Raw genomic sequence first — 13075 nt, 5'->3', positions numbered from 1 at the left:
TTTTTTACAACATTCATCTGACAGGGTAGATCATGTGCTATTTTTATAGAGCAGCCTGTTACGGATGCAATGATATCGAATATGTCTAATTTGTTTGTTTGTTTCAGTTTTACATAATAAAGCATTTTTTATTTTTTTTAATATGTTTTTGTGTCTCCATATTCTGAACGCCAACTTTTTTTAAATTTTTCTGCCGATTGTCTTGTGCAGGGGCTCGTTTTTTGCAGGAAGAGTTGAAATATTTACTGGTATCATTTTTGTGTACATATGATTTTTTGATCATTCATTATTACACTTTATGGGGCAAGGTGACCAAAAAATTTATAATTATGGTGCAGTTTTTATTTATTTATTTTTCCAGCGTTCACCTGAGGGGTTAGGTCATGTGATATTTTTATAGTTATCGTTACAGACATAACTTTTACACAATAATAAAAAAAATTTAAACCAAAAAAATGATGTTTTAGTGTATCCATAGTCTGAGAGCCATAGCTTTTCTATTTTTTGACCGATTGCCTTTTAGGTAGGTTCTCATTTTTTGCAGGATGAGGTGACGGTTTGATTGGTACTTTTTTGGGGGGCATACGCCTTTTTGATCGATTGGTGTTGCAATTTTTGTGATGTAAGGTGACAAAAATTGAATTTTTTTTTCACCTGAGGGGTTAAGTCATGCGATATTTTTATAGAGCTGGTTGTTACAAATGCGGTGATAAATAAAAGAAGTATACCTATTATTCACTTTAACACAATAATAGCATATTTGAAACCAAAAAAATGATGTTTGTGTCATGTTCTAAGAGCTATAGTTTTTGTATTTTTTTTTGCGATTTTCTTCTGTAGGGGCTCATTTTTTGAGGGATGAGGTGACTGTTTTATTGGTATCATTTTGTGGGACATACGCCTTTTTGATTGCTTGGGGTTGCATTTTTTGTGATGCAAGGTGACAAAAATGGCTTTTTTGACACAGTTTTTATTTTTTTACGGTGTTTATCGGATGGGCTGGATCATGTGATATATTTATAGAGCCGGTCGTTACGGACGCGCTGATACCTAATATGTGTGTTTTTTCTTTTAAATGTTTTATTATAAAATCAGGGGAAAAGGGGCGTTTTTTGTTTTTCCTTGAAACTTATTTTTTTTTAATTAACCACCTCCGGACCGCCTAACGCAGGATCGCGTTCCGGAGGTGGCAGCCCTGCGCAGAGTCACGCATATATGCGTCATCTCGCGATGGCCGAGATTTCCTGTGAACGCGCGCACACAGGCGCGCGCGCTCACAGGAACGGAAGGTAAGAGAGTTGATCTCCAGCCTGCCAGCGGCGATCGTTCGCTGGCAGGCTGGAGATGTGTTTTTTTTAACCCCTAACAGGTATATTAGACGCTGTTTTGATAACAGCGTCTAATATACCTGCTACCTGGTCCTCTGGTGGTCCCATTTGTTTGGATCGACCACCAGAGGACACAGGTAGCTCAGTAAAGTCCCACCAAGCACCACTACACTACACTACACCCCCCCCCCCCCCCGTCACTTATTAACCCCTTATTAGCCCCTGATCACCCCATATAGACTCCCTGATCACCCCCCTGTCATTGATCACCCCCCTGTCATTGATTACCCCCCTGTAAAGCTCCATTCAGATGTCCGCATGATTTTTACGGATCCACTGATAGATGGATCGGATCCGCAAAACGCATCCGGACGTCTGAATGAAGCCTTACAGGGGCGTGATCAATGACTGTGGTTATCACCCCATATAGACTCCCTGATCACCCCCCCTGTCATTGATTACACCCCTGTCATTGATCAACCCCCTGTAAAGCTCCATTCAGACGTCCGCATGATTTTTACGGATCCACTGATAGATGGATCGGATCCGCAAAACGCATCCGGACGTCTGAATGAAGCCTTACAGGGGCGTGATCAATGACTGTGGTGATCACCCCATATAGACTCCCTGATCACCCCCCTGTAAAGCTCCATTCAGATATCCGCATGATTTTTACGGATGTACTGATAGATGGATCCGATCCGCAAAACGCATCCGGACGTCTGAATGAAGCCTTACAGGGGCATGATCAATGACTGTGGTGATCACCCCATATAGACTCCCTGATCACCCCCCTGTAAAGCTCCATTCAGATGTCCGCATGATTTTTACGGATGCACTGATAGATGGATCCGATCCGCAAAACGCATCCGGACGTCTGAATGAAGCCTTACAGGGGCATGATCAATGACTGTGGTGATCACCCCATATAGACTCCCTGATCACCCCCCTGTAAAGCTCCATTCAGATGTCCGCATGATTTTTACGGATGCACTGATAGATGGATCCGATCCGCAAAACGCATCCGGACGTCTGAATGAAGCCTTACAGGGGCATGATCAATGACTGTGGTGATCACCCCATATAGACTTCCTGATCACCCCCCTGTAAAGCTCCATTCAGATGTCCGCATGATTTTTACGGATGCACTGATAGATGGATCCGATCCGCAAAACGCATCCGGACGTCTGAATGAAGCCTTACAGGGGCATGATCAATGACTGTGGTGATCACCCCATATAGACTCCCTGATCACCCCCCTGTCATTGATTACCCCCCTGTAAAGCTCCATTCAGATGTCCGCATGATTTTTACGGATGCACTGATAGATGGATCGGATCCGCAAAACGCATCCGGACGTCTAAATGAAGCCTTACAGGGGCGTGATCAATGACTGTGGTGATCACCCCATATAGACTCCCTGATCACCCCCCTGTCATTGATTACCCCCCTGTCATTGATTACCCCCCTGTAAAGCTCCATTCAGACATCCGCATGATTTTTACGGATCCACTGATAGATGGATCGGATCCGCAAAACGCATACGGACGTCTGAATGAAGCCTTACACGGGCGTGATCAATGACTGTGGTGATCACCCCATATAGACTCCCTGATCACCCCCCTGTCATTGATCAACCCCCCTGTCATTGATCAACCCCCCTGTCATTGATCACCCCCCTGTCATTGATCACCCCTCTGTAAGGCTCCATTCAGATATTTTTTTGGCCCAAGTTAGCGGAATTTATTTTTTTTTTTCTTACAAAGTCTCATATTCCACTAACTTGTGTCAAAAAATAAAATCTCACATGAACTCACCATACCCCTCACGGAATCCAAATGCGTAAAATTTTTTAGACATTTATATTCCAGACTTCTTCTCACGCTTTAGGGCCCCTAGAATGCCAGGGCAGTATAAATACCCCACATGTGACCCCATTTCGGAAAGAAGACACCCCCAGGTATTCCGTGAGGGGCATATTGAGTCCATGAAAGATTGAAATTTTTGTCCCAAGTTAGCGGAACGGGAGACTTTGTGAGAAAAAAATTAAAAATATCAATTTCCGCTAACTTGTGCCAAAAAAAAAAAATTTCTATGAACTCGCCATGCCCCTCATTGAATACCTTGGGGTGTCTTCTTTCCAAAATGGGGTCACATGTGGGGTATTTATACTGCCCTGGCATTCTAGGGGCCCCAAAGCGTGAGAAGAAGTCTGGTATCCAAATGTCTAAAAATGCCCTCCTAAAAGGAATTTGGGCACCTTTGCGCATCTAGGCTGCAAAAAAGTGTCACACATCTGGTATCGCCGTACTCAGGAGAAGTTGGGGAATGTGTTTTGGGGTGTCATTTTACATATACCCATGCTGGGTGAGAGAAATATCTTGGTCAAATGCCAACTTTGTATAAAAAAATGGGAAAAGTTGTCTTTTGCCAAGATATTTCTCTCACCCAGCATGGGTATATGTAAAATGACACCCCAAAACACATTCCCCAACTTCTCCTGAATACGGCGATACCACATGTGTGACACTTTTTTGCAGCCTAGGTGGGCAAAGGGGCCCATATTCCAAAGAGCACCTTTAGGATTTCACAGGTCATTTACCTACTTACCACACATTAGGGCCCCTGGAAAATGCCAGGGCAGTATAACTACCCCACAAGTGACCCCATTTTGGAAAGAAGACACCCCAAGGTATTCCGTGAGGGGCATGGCGAGTTCCTAGAATTTTTTATTTTTTGTCACAAGTTAGTGGAAAATGCTTATTTTTTTTTTTTTTTTTTTTTTCATACAAAGTCTCATATTCCACTAACTTGTGACAAAAAATAAAAAGTTCCATGAACTCACTATGCCCATCAGCGAATACCTTGGGGTCTCTTCTTTCCAAAATGGGGTCACTTGTGGGGTAGTTATACTGCCCTGGCATTCTAGGGGCCCAAATGTGTGGTAAGGAGTTTGAAATCAAATTCTGTAAAAAATGACCTGTGAAATCCGAAAGGTGCTCTTTTGAATATGGGCCCCTTTGCCCACCTAGGCTGCAAAAAAGTGTCACACATCTGGTATCTCCGTAATCGGGAGAAGTTGGGGAATGTGTTTTGGGGTGTCATTTTACATATACCCATGCTGGGTGAGAGAAATATCTTGGCAAAAGACAACTTTTCCCATTTTTTTATACAAAGTTGGCATTTGACCAAGATATTTATCTCACCCAGCATGGGTATATGTAAAAAGACACCCCAAAACACATTCCTCAACTTCTCCTGAATACAGAGATACCAGATGTGTGACACTTTTTTGCAGCCTAGGTGGGCAAAGGGGCCCACATTCCAAAGAGCACCTTTCGGATTTCACAGGTCATTTACCTACTTACCACACATTTGGGCCCCTAGAATGCCAGGGCAGTATAACTACCCCACAAGTGACCCCATTTTGGAAAGAAGAGACCCCAAGGTATTCGCTGATGGGCATAGTGAGCTCATGGAAGTTTTTATTTTTTGTCACAAGTTTGTGGAATATGAGACTTTGTATGAAAAAAATAAATAAAAAAAAAATCATCATTTTCCACTAACTTGTGACAAAAAATAAAAAATTCTAGGAACTCGCCATGCCCCTCACGAAATACCTTGGGGTGTCTTCTTTCCAAAATGGGGTCACTTGTGGGGTAGTTATACTGCCCTGGTATTCTAGGGGCCCAAATGTGTGGTAAGGAGTTTGAAATCAAATTCAGGAAAAAATGAGGAGTGAAATCCGAAAAGTGCTCTTTGGAATATGGGCCCCTTTGCCCACCTAGGCTGCAAAAAAGTGTCACACATCTGGTATCTCTGTATTCAGGAGAAGTTGAGGAATGTGTTTTGGGGTGTCTTTTTACATATACCCATGCTGGGTGAGATAAATATCTTGGTCAAATGACAACTTTGTATAAAAAAATGGGAAAAGTTGTCTTTTGCCAAGATATTTCTCTCACCCAGCATGGGTATATATAAAATGACACCCCAAAACACATTCCCCACCTTCTCCTGAGTACGGAGATACCAGATGTGTGACACTTTTTTGCAGCCTAGGTGGGCAAAGGGGCCCATATTCCAAAGAGCACCTTTCGGATTTCACAGGTAATTTTTTACAGAATTTGATTTCAAACTCCTTACCACACATTTGGGCCCCTAGAATGCCAGGGCAGTATAACTACCCCACAAGTGACCCCATTTTGGAAAGAAGAGACCCCAAGGTATTCGCTGATGGGCATAGTGAGTTCATAGAACTTTTTATTTTTTGTCACAAGTTAGTGGAATATGAGACTTTGTAAGAAAAAAAAATAAAAATAAATAAATCATAATTTTCCGCTAACTTGTGACAAAAAATAAAAAGTTCTATGAACTCACTATGCCCATCAGCGAATACCTTAGGGTGTGTACTTTCAGAAATGGGGTCATTTGTGGGGTGTTTGTACTGTCTGGGCATTGTAGAACCTCAGGAAACATGACAGGTGCTCAGAAAGTCAGAGCTGCTTCAAAAAGCGGAAATTCACATTTTTGTACCATAGTTTGTAAACGCTATAACTTTTACCCAAACCATTTTTTTTTTACCCAAACATTTTTTTTTTATCAAAGACATGTAGAACTATAAATTTAGAGCAAAATTTCTATATGGATGTCGTTTTTTTTGCAAAATTTTACAACTGAAAGTGAAAAATGTCATTTTTTTGCAAAAAAATCGTTAAATTTCGATTAATAACAAAAAAAGTAAAAATGTCAGCAGCAATGAAATACCACCAAATGAAAGCTCTATTAGTGAGAAGAAAAGGAGGTAAAATTCATTTGGGTGGTAAGTTGCATGACCGAGCAATAAACGGTGAAAGTAGTGTAGGTCAGAAGTGTAAAAAGTGGCCTGGTCTTTCAGGGTGTTTAAGCACTGGGGGCTGAGGTGGTTAAAAACACTTTTTTATTTTATTTTTTTACTTTATTTCTGACTTTAACTTTAGGGGTCTGATCCCCTCTGCAATGCATTACAATACAACTGTATTGTAATGCATTGCCTGTTAGTGTATTACACTGAGTAATATACTAGCAGGTTGCCTAGGGGACCCAGCCTGAGGCTGGATCTCCTGGGCACTCTTAGAAGGCAGGTCCCGATGCCGTGCAAGGCATTGGGCAGCCTCTGCACGGCATCAGGCTGCCTTCTCACCCATTGGGTTGCTGCCACAGCAGCGCGGGGACCCAATGGGCTCCCTCACCCGCAGCAAACCCCTTCTATGTCGCGTTCAGCTCTGACCGCGGCATAGAAGGGGTTAATGCGCCAGCATCTGTGTTTTCACCGATGCCGGTGCATACAGCAGGGGCCCGGCTAACGGGAACAGCCGGTCCCCTGCAGCTGATAATAGTACGGCGCTGGGCGGCAAGTCACGTCCCGCTGCGCCGTACTATTACGGCGCTGGTCGGGAAGGGTTTAATAAGCTCCTATAGAGGCGCAGACCTCTTCAAAACTTTGGCGGATCCAACGCTGCTTCTAAATGTATGACAGCTTCCCTGCTGCGGGGAAAGTCGCAGATTGCTGTGCAACTAACCACTGTGCTGAAATCTGCACTTGAAATATGCCAAATATAAACAAGCGTATTTCAGCTTCATAAATGACCCCCATAATTTAGTATGATCCTAAATCAGCATATATACATACACGGCAAGATACAGTCTAGACTCTGATAGCGCAACACTCCAGAACAGAAGAGAACAGAACTGCAAGATACTTTGAAAGATCAGAAACAGACTGAAAAGAGATAATACATTATTAAGCAACTCTTATGACACAAAAGTATAACAGTACATAGCTTAATTTATATCGGACTTACTGGTTACTGGTTTTTGTACACTTTTCTATGACTGCCCGTAAAGTGAACATATCCATTTAGGGAAATTTTACCGTTTATGGTCGCACATGTTCAAAGAATTTTTAAAAAAGGCACGATGCATTGGTCAAGACTTTTGTTCAACAAAATTATTTGGCCATTGTTAAAGGGGTTGTCCAACATGTTGATATTGATGGCCTATACTCGGGATAGGTCATCAATATCGTATCAGAGTTGGTCTGACTCCCGGGACTCCTACAGATCAGCTGTTTGAAGAGGTCACTGCGGCAGGATTGCCAACCAGAATTTTTCTTTTTTCTGGACAACTGATCCCAAAATCACGGACAGCCAACTAATTTTTATGGACAAATTGGAAAACCATAATGAATGATAAAGATTATAGGTAATACATATCTATAGTTCAATATACTGATAAGAACTCATTGCCACCATTTACTGTGAGCAGCGAAATGATGATAATTACCACCAAAATAATCTAATCAAGTGTCACCTGCCTCAAAGAAAAATCACGAACACAGGAAAAAAGTTGTCTATTTTTACGAACTGTCCAGAAATGGATGGTACCACTTGGAACCGAATCAGAGTTCGGGAAATTGTTTTCTACAGTACAAATTCATTTATGAAGTTATTATGCAAAGTCTCGTGAAACTTCGCGAAGCAATAACTTCGGCTCATCAGAGCCAATACAATACAAAGCTCCTGCTCCGTACAGTATTGGAACAAAGTTTTATGCGAATCAACTTTGGATGTTTCATCTGAAGTCGATTCGCTCATCCCTAATCTTCAACATGCACATGTGGAAGTGATAAGTCGCTACCCACATATTTTTGGCTGTATAGCTTATGTCTTATTGTAACCTCACGAACATTTTTTATTTTTTTTTGCATTACTGTGGGTACATTTGAGGGTATAATATATGTTGTTCACTCGGGAGGTGATAAAAGTTCTTGCAGGCACAGAATAAATGCAAGCCAGAAGCTTTTTATGAGAGGTCTACATAAACCATTGCTGTCTAGTACATAACTCTCATGAAAGCGAGAATCATCCTGATGTAATGATCATCAGATCCTCATTGCGCAATTTTTTAACAACCAGTCGTTTATTGTGGATTGAAAAGTTGCCATGTTTAAAGGGGCCTTAAAGGTTATGGACACATGGGAAAAAAAAAAGAGATCTTAAGGTTTACTGATCAATGGGGGTCCAACTGCTAGAGAACGGAGGTCCAGTTCCCCAGTCCTGGTGGAGTGGCAGGTGAAGCATATGCACCCTGCCCTTTTTTTTCATTGTCTAAGGGACCTCTGAAAATAGACGAGCACTGTACTCTGCTATCTCCAGCAGTCCCATAGAGAAAGAACATGGAATCGCCATACTTGGGATTGGTGGGGGTCCCAGTGATTGGAACCCCACAGATCAGGCAGTTATCCCGTATTCTGTGGACAGAATACAACTTTTATACTTGCCACAACCCCTTACAAAAAGAAAAGATATTGGGGGCAAAAGGTGCACTATGTGCTGGATGTTAGGTCTGCATGTCAAGGATGCTACTGCCTTTGGTAACTCATATGTACTAGCACTTTGTTCTTGTACTGATTTCCCCTTGTACAGCTCTTCTTCCTTGTGCTGACAGATTAATGCCCCTCCCTCTGATAAAGTACAGCCTGTCAGATCTACGCTCCATGAAGACTTGACTGCTTTCCCCCTCTCCACACTCTGATCTGCATGTACAACCTTTCCCGTCCTTTCTGTTGATAGCTCTATCACTGAGAGAAGGGCAAGGGAGAGCATATAGAACCAAGAGCAATGCCCTGTTGGATTTTGATAGAAGTATCAACACAGCTAAATGTGTGCAGGAGCTACTTAGACTCTACATAAGCAACATTCTCAGAATTTTTTGATGAAGACTATTCAAAACGTTGCTTGTTGCAGTTGCATTTAGAAAGCAAATAAACAATAACTAATTTAAAAAAATTCAGGGTGAAGCTATCCATATCCGTTGGGCCATGTACGGATAGAGTAGAGTTAACACTCGTGTTTCGTGAGATTTCTGAGTTGTGTTATCTAATCTAAGCAAACACCTTCAATTGCTTTTCAATGGCTTTTGTCTCAAGATAACGCGATGAGTTAAGAAATTTGAGTTAAGAGCTGTAGTGCTAACCCTGCTCCATCTGTATGTTCCAATGCATTTTCAATTTCAGGATGAAGGTATTTTTGTATAAAAGTTGTATAACTCATAAGTAATGTTCTTGTGATCACTGTATGTTCAAGTAATAGAATGTTCTCCAGTTACCCTAAACTTTTCTTTTCATTTAAATTTACTAAAGGAGAAAAAATGGATATAGCACCCGATAGTGTCCAATGCTTCTGCTAGCATGGCTTGCAAATAACAATACTTGTATGAAGAAAATGACATCAACATTTACATGTACAGATAAAATCTGAAATCCTGACTTCCTGAAATTATGCCATGGCTGTATGAAAACGATAAAAGAATGCTGCATTACACAGTAACATCCCCTTCAGTTTCCAGTTAACTGAACAGCTAACAAACAGTTTCCTGGCTGCTATGGTCTCAGGCAGAGACTGGAACATTCAATACTGTGATATAATCCCAATAAAACATCTATTAAGACACATACAAAAATATTGCTAAGTATATCACTTTAAACACTGCAGCATTAATCCACTTCAGAGAGGAGTCCTTGATTATTGCACTGGGCGGAGCTCTTACATACTCCATTTTATATTCCTGTTATAGATATTGTAAGTAACGGTACCGGAGGCATTTCCAGCTGTGTGCTTTAGTATGATAACATTGATAATATGGATAACGACAAATATTTGGAGAACGACTGGTAACATTTATGTAAAATAATGGTCCTGAGAACGGTATGCAGTCTGAACGAGGAGGTACACTTCGGAAGAAATGTCAACTTGCATAAAGTGATGTAATGTGCATTACCGGCATGGTTTGGCACTACCTCTGATTTCTGTCTCCATCTCTCCAGTACTGGTCTGTCTGCATTTCAGTAAGTCGGGATAAAGTGCGCTGAAACGCAAAAATTTCCTCTTCTCCTGTGAACATGGACAATTCTTCAGATACCTCCTGCACAAGTAAAGAAGAATAACGACAACAGACCTTTATCAGATTAGTTTAGGATCGATTATACATGAGGTAAACTAGGTCATCAGTAAAAAAAATCTTGGCAAACCCTCTTAAATAGGACAGACAGACAAATATCAGATTATCGGAATCTTTCTTTTTGCCTCTTAGGGGCTCATAGAGGCTGTCCCTGCATCCTGTCCAATTAATACCAGAAGTCATCACAATACATGTTCCTGCATTAATGTATAAAAGTAAAGTAACTAATAGTACATTACAAATATCACAACAGTAGCGGATATCGTGATGCACTTAGTGTCTACAAACCTGGTTAATTTCAAGGTCATCAAGGAGTATTCTAGAATCTACATCCACAGAATCTTTTAGCTTTTGCATGAACAAGCTCTGCAAAGGTGTTTCTGCAGAGCAAACAACACGAACCTTAAAAAAATTTAAAAAAATTGCGTGATTAGTACAGTCATTTTTAAACCTTTTCACAAAGTTTACTTTGGTTTTCCCAAATGAATTATAGCTTCAGAAATAAGATGCATGAGGAGAACTGGACTGTGGTCGAGAGGTAGAGAAGAAAAGTGTAATGTGTACAAGAGTCAATAGTGAAAGCAGGGAATGGGCTGCTGAGGGGAACGAACATGGAAAAGGTCCAATGTACACAGCTGTACTATGTATGATGAGTCATCCACAGGAATCTATGAGGCAAACTAAAATATTTTGGAACGTCCAGATGTCATAGTAAAGGGGTTGTGCCAAGTGTACAAGTTATCCCCCAGCCACAGGATAGGACATAAATAGCTGATCTCTGAGGGTCTGACCGTTGGGACCCCCACGAGAACAGGGGTCACGTTCCCCCGTCCTGATGGAGCGACAAGTTGTGCATGCGAAGTGCCACTCTATTCATGCTTTATGGGAGCGCCGGAAATAGCTGAGCGCTTTCTCGAGCACTCCCATAGAGAATGAATGGAGCGCCACTGCGCATGCACGACCTGCTGCTCCATCAGAACGGGGGAACAGGACCCCCGTTCTTGTGATCATGGGGCTACCAACGGTCGGACCCTAAGAGATCAGCTAGTTATGTCCTATCCTGCAGATAATGGATAACAAACTTGGCACAACTCTTTTGAACAGATAGTCTCCCCTGGAAGTATTTATTTTAGAGAATATTGTGACTTACAGAAGAACACAGCCTACAGCTCCATAAGGTCATGTATACACATAGCCTATGATAGGACTGATATATACCTGAAGAGTGTCGCTTTTGGCATATATTCAGGCAGTATGAGTTGCCATACTTATTCTTAGTCATGTATGTACCGTACATAATAGATTTTTCAGAACGGCAACAAGAATAAGAATCTTTTAAAAGAGCGGAGATGGGTGATTCTGCCCATTTTATTTTCTGCTCAAGACTATTATTTTGCTAGTAATGTAGCCATATGAAAACTTTTTTTTTTACAGAATGAATTGTATTTATTAGTGACACAATTTTAGGGTACATAAAACCTATCGATTATCTTTTAATAACATTTTTGGTGTGATAATAGAGAAAGAAGATACCCCACCATTGTTCTTTGCACTTTAAAGGATACGGACCCCTTTGTAAAAAAAAAAATATTTTTTACACCATTTAATTTATTTTGTGGAGAAAATAATTTCTCCAATTGGTTGTGTTTATTATTATAATTTTTTTTCATTTCTGTTCTACAGCCTGCTGTGCTTCCTATACTGCTTGAAATAACTGTTTAACCCCTTCCATGCTGCGATGCCCCCACCCGAGTTCAGCCCCCGCCCCCCCTTCAAGATGCAGAGCGCGCAGGGACTTAGTGTGAGTTAGTGTAGTGTGAGTTCAATACACTGCAGAACACTATACAGTGTACTGCAGTGTATTGTAAGCCATCAGACCCACTGGATCTTCAAGAACCAAGTGGATGTGGGTCCAAAAAGCTAAATTTGTAAAAAAAAAAAAAATATATAAAAACAAATAAAAAACTTCTTCCTATATCCACACATAATTGGCTAAATTTGTAAAAAAATAAAAAAACACTAAACAGGTTTAGTATCGCCGCGTCCATAAAGACCTGATCTATAAAAGAATCATGTTACTTTTACCGCACAGTGAACACCATAAAAAAAATAAAAACAATGGAATTGCAATTTTGACCACAGCACTTCCCAAAAAAGGTATAAAAAGTGATCAAAAAAGTCATATGTACCGAAAATTAGTGCCAATCAAACCTCATCCCACAAAAAATTTGCTCCTACATAAGCCAATCGTCCAAAAATTAAATATGGCTTTCAGAATATGGAGACACAAAAACATGATATTTTTTTTTTTCAAACATGCTTTTATTGTATAAAATAAAGTAAAAAAAATGCACATATTAGGTATCGTCATGTCCGTAACGACCTGCTCTATAAAAATAGTATGTGATCCAACCCATCTGGTGAACACCATAAAAAAAAAAATATATATATATATATATATATATATATATATATATATATATATATATAAAAATGTGCCAAAAAATGATATTTTTTTTCATCACCTTACATCACAAAGTGTAATACCAAGCGATCAAAAAGTCATATGTGCCTCATAATGGTACCAATCAAACCACCATCTCATCCTGCAAAAAATGAGACCCTACCTAAGACAATCGCCCAAAAAATTAAAAAGAATATGCCTTTCAGAAAATGTAAACACAAAAACATGATTTTTTCAATTTTATTTTTGTGTAAATCCAAAATAAAAAATAGACATATTAGGTATC

The 13075-nt window shown here is 40.4% G+C and overlaps 1 protein-coding gene across 2 annotated transcripts in view; it reads right to left on the bottom strand.

Annotated features, from left to right (window-relative positions):
• Positions 1-7885: 7885 nt before the first annotated feature.
• The window catches only part of AFG1L (AFG1 like ATPase), a 112650-nt gene continuing 107460 nt past the window's right edge, over positions 7886-13075 (bottom strand). For both annotated transcript variants that reach the window (XM_040428850.1, XM_040428851.1), the window contains 2 exons: positions 10614-10727; positions 7886-10289 (listed from right to left, as the gene is read on the bottom strand). In XM_040428850.1, the coding sequence (XP_040284784.1) occupies positions 10161-10289; positions 10614-10727 (243 nt within the window). In that variant the 3' untranslated portion in view covers positions 7886-10160. The remainder of the gene's footprint in view (positions 10290-10613; positions 10728-13075) is intronic.

Source organism: Bufo bufo, chromosome 4 (assembly GCF_905171765.1).
Source record: "Bufo bufo chromosome 4, aBufBuf1.1, whole genome shotgun sequence".
NCBI classification, from domain to species: Eukaryota; Metazoa; Chordata; class Amphibia; order Anura; family Bufonidae; genus Bufo; species Bufo bufo.
Note: the sequence above shows the minus strand (reverse complement) of the source record. Positions and strands in the feature narration are given on the sequence as shown.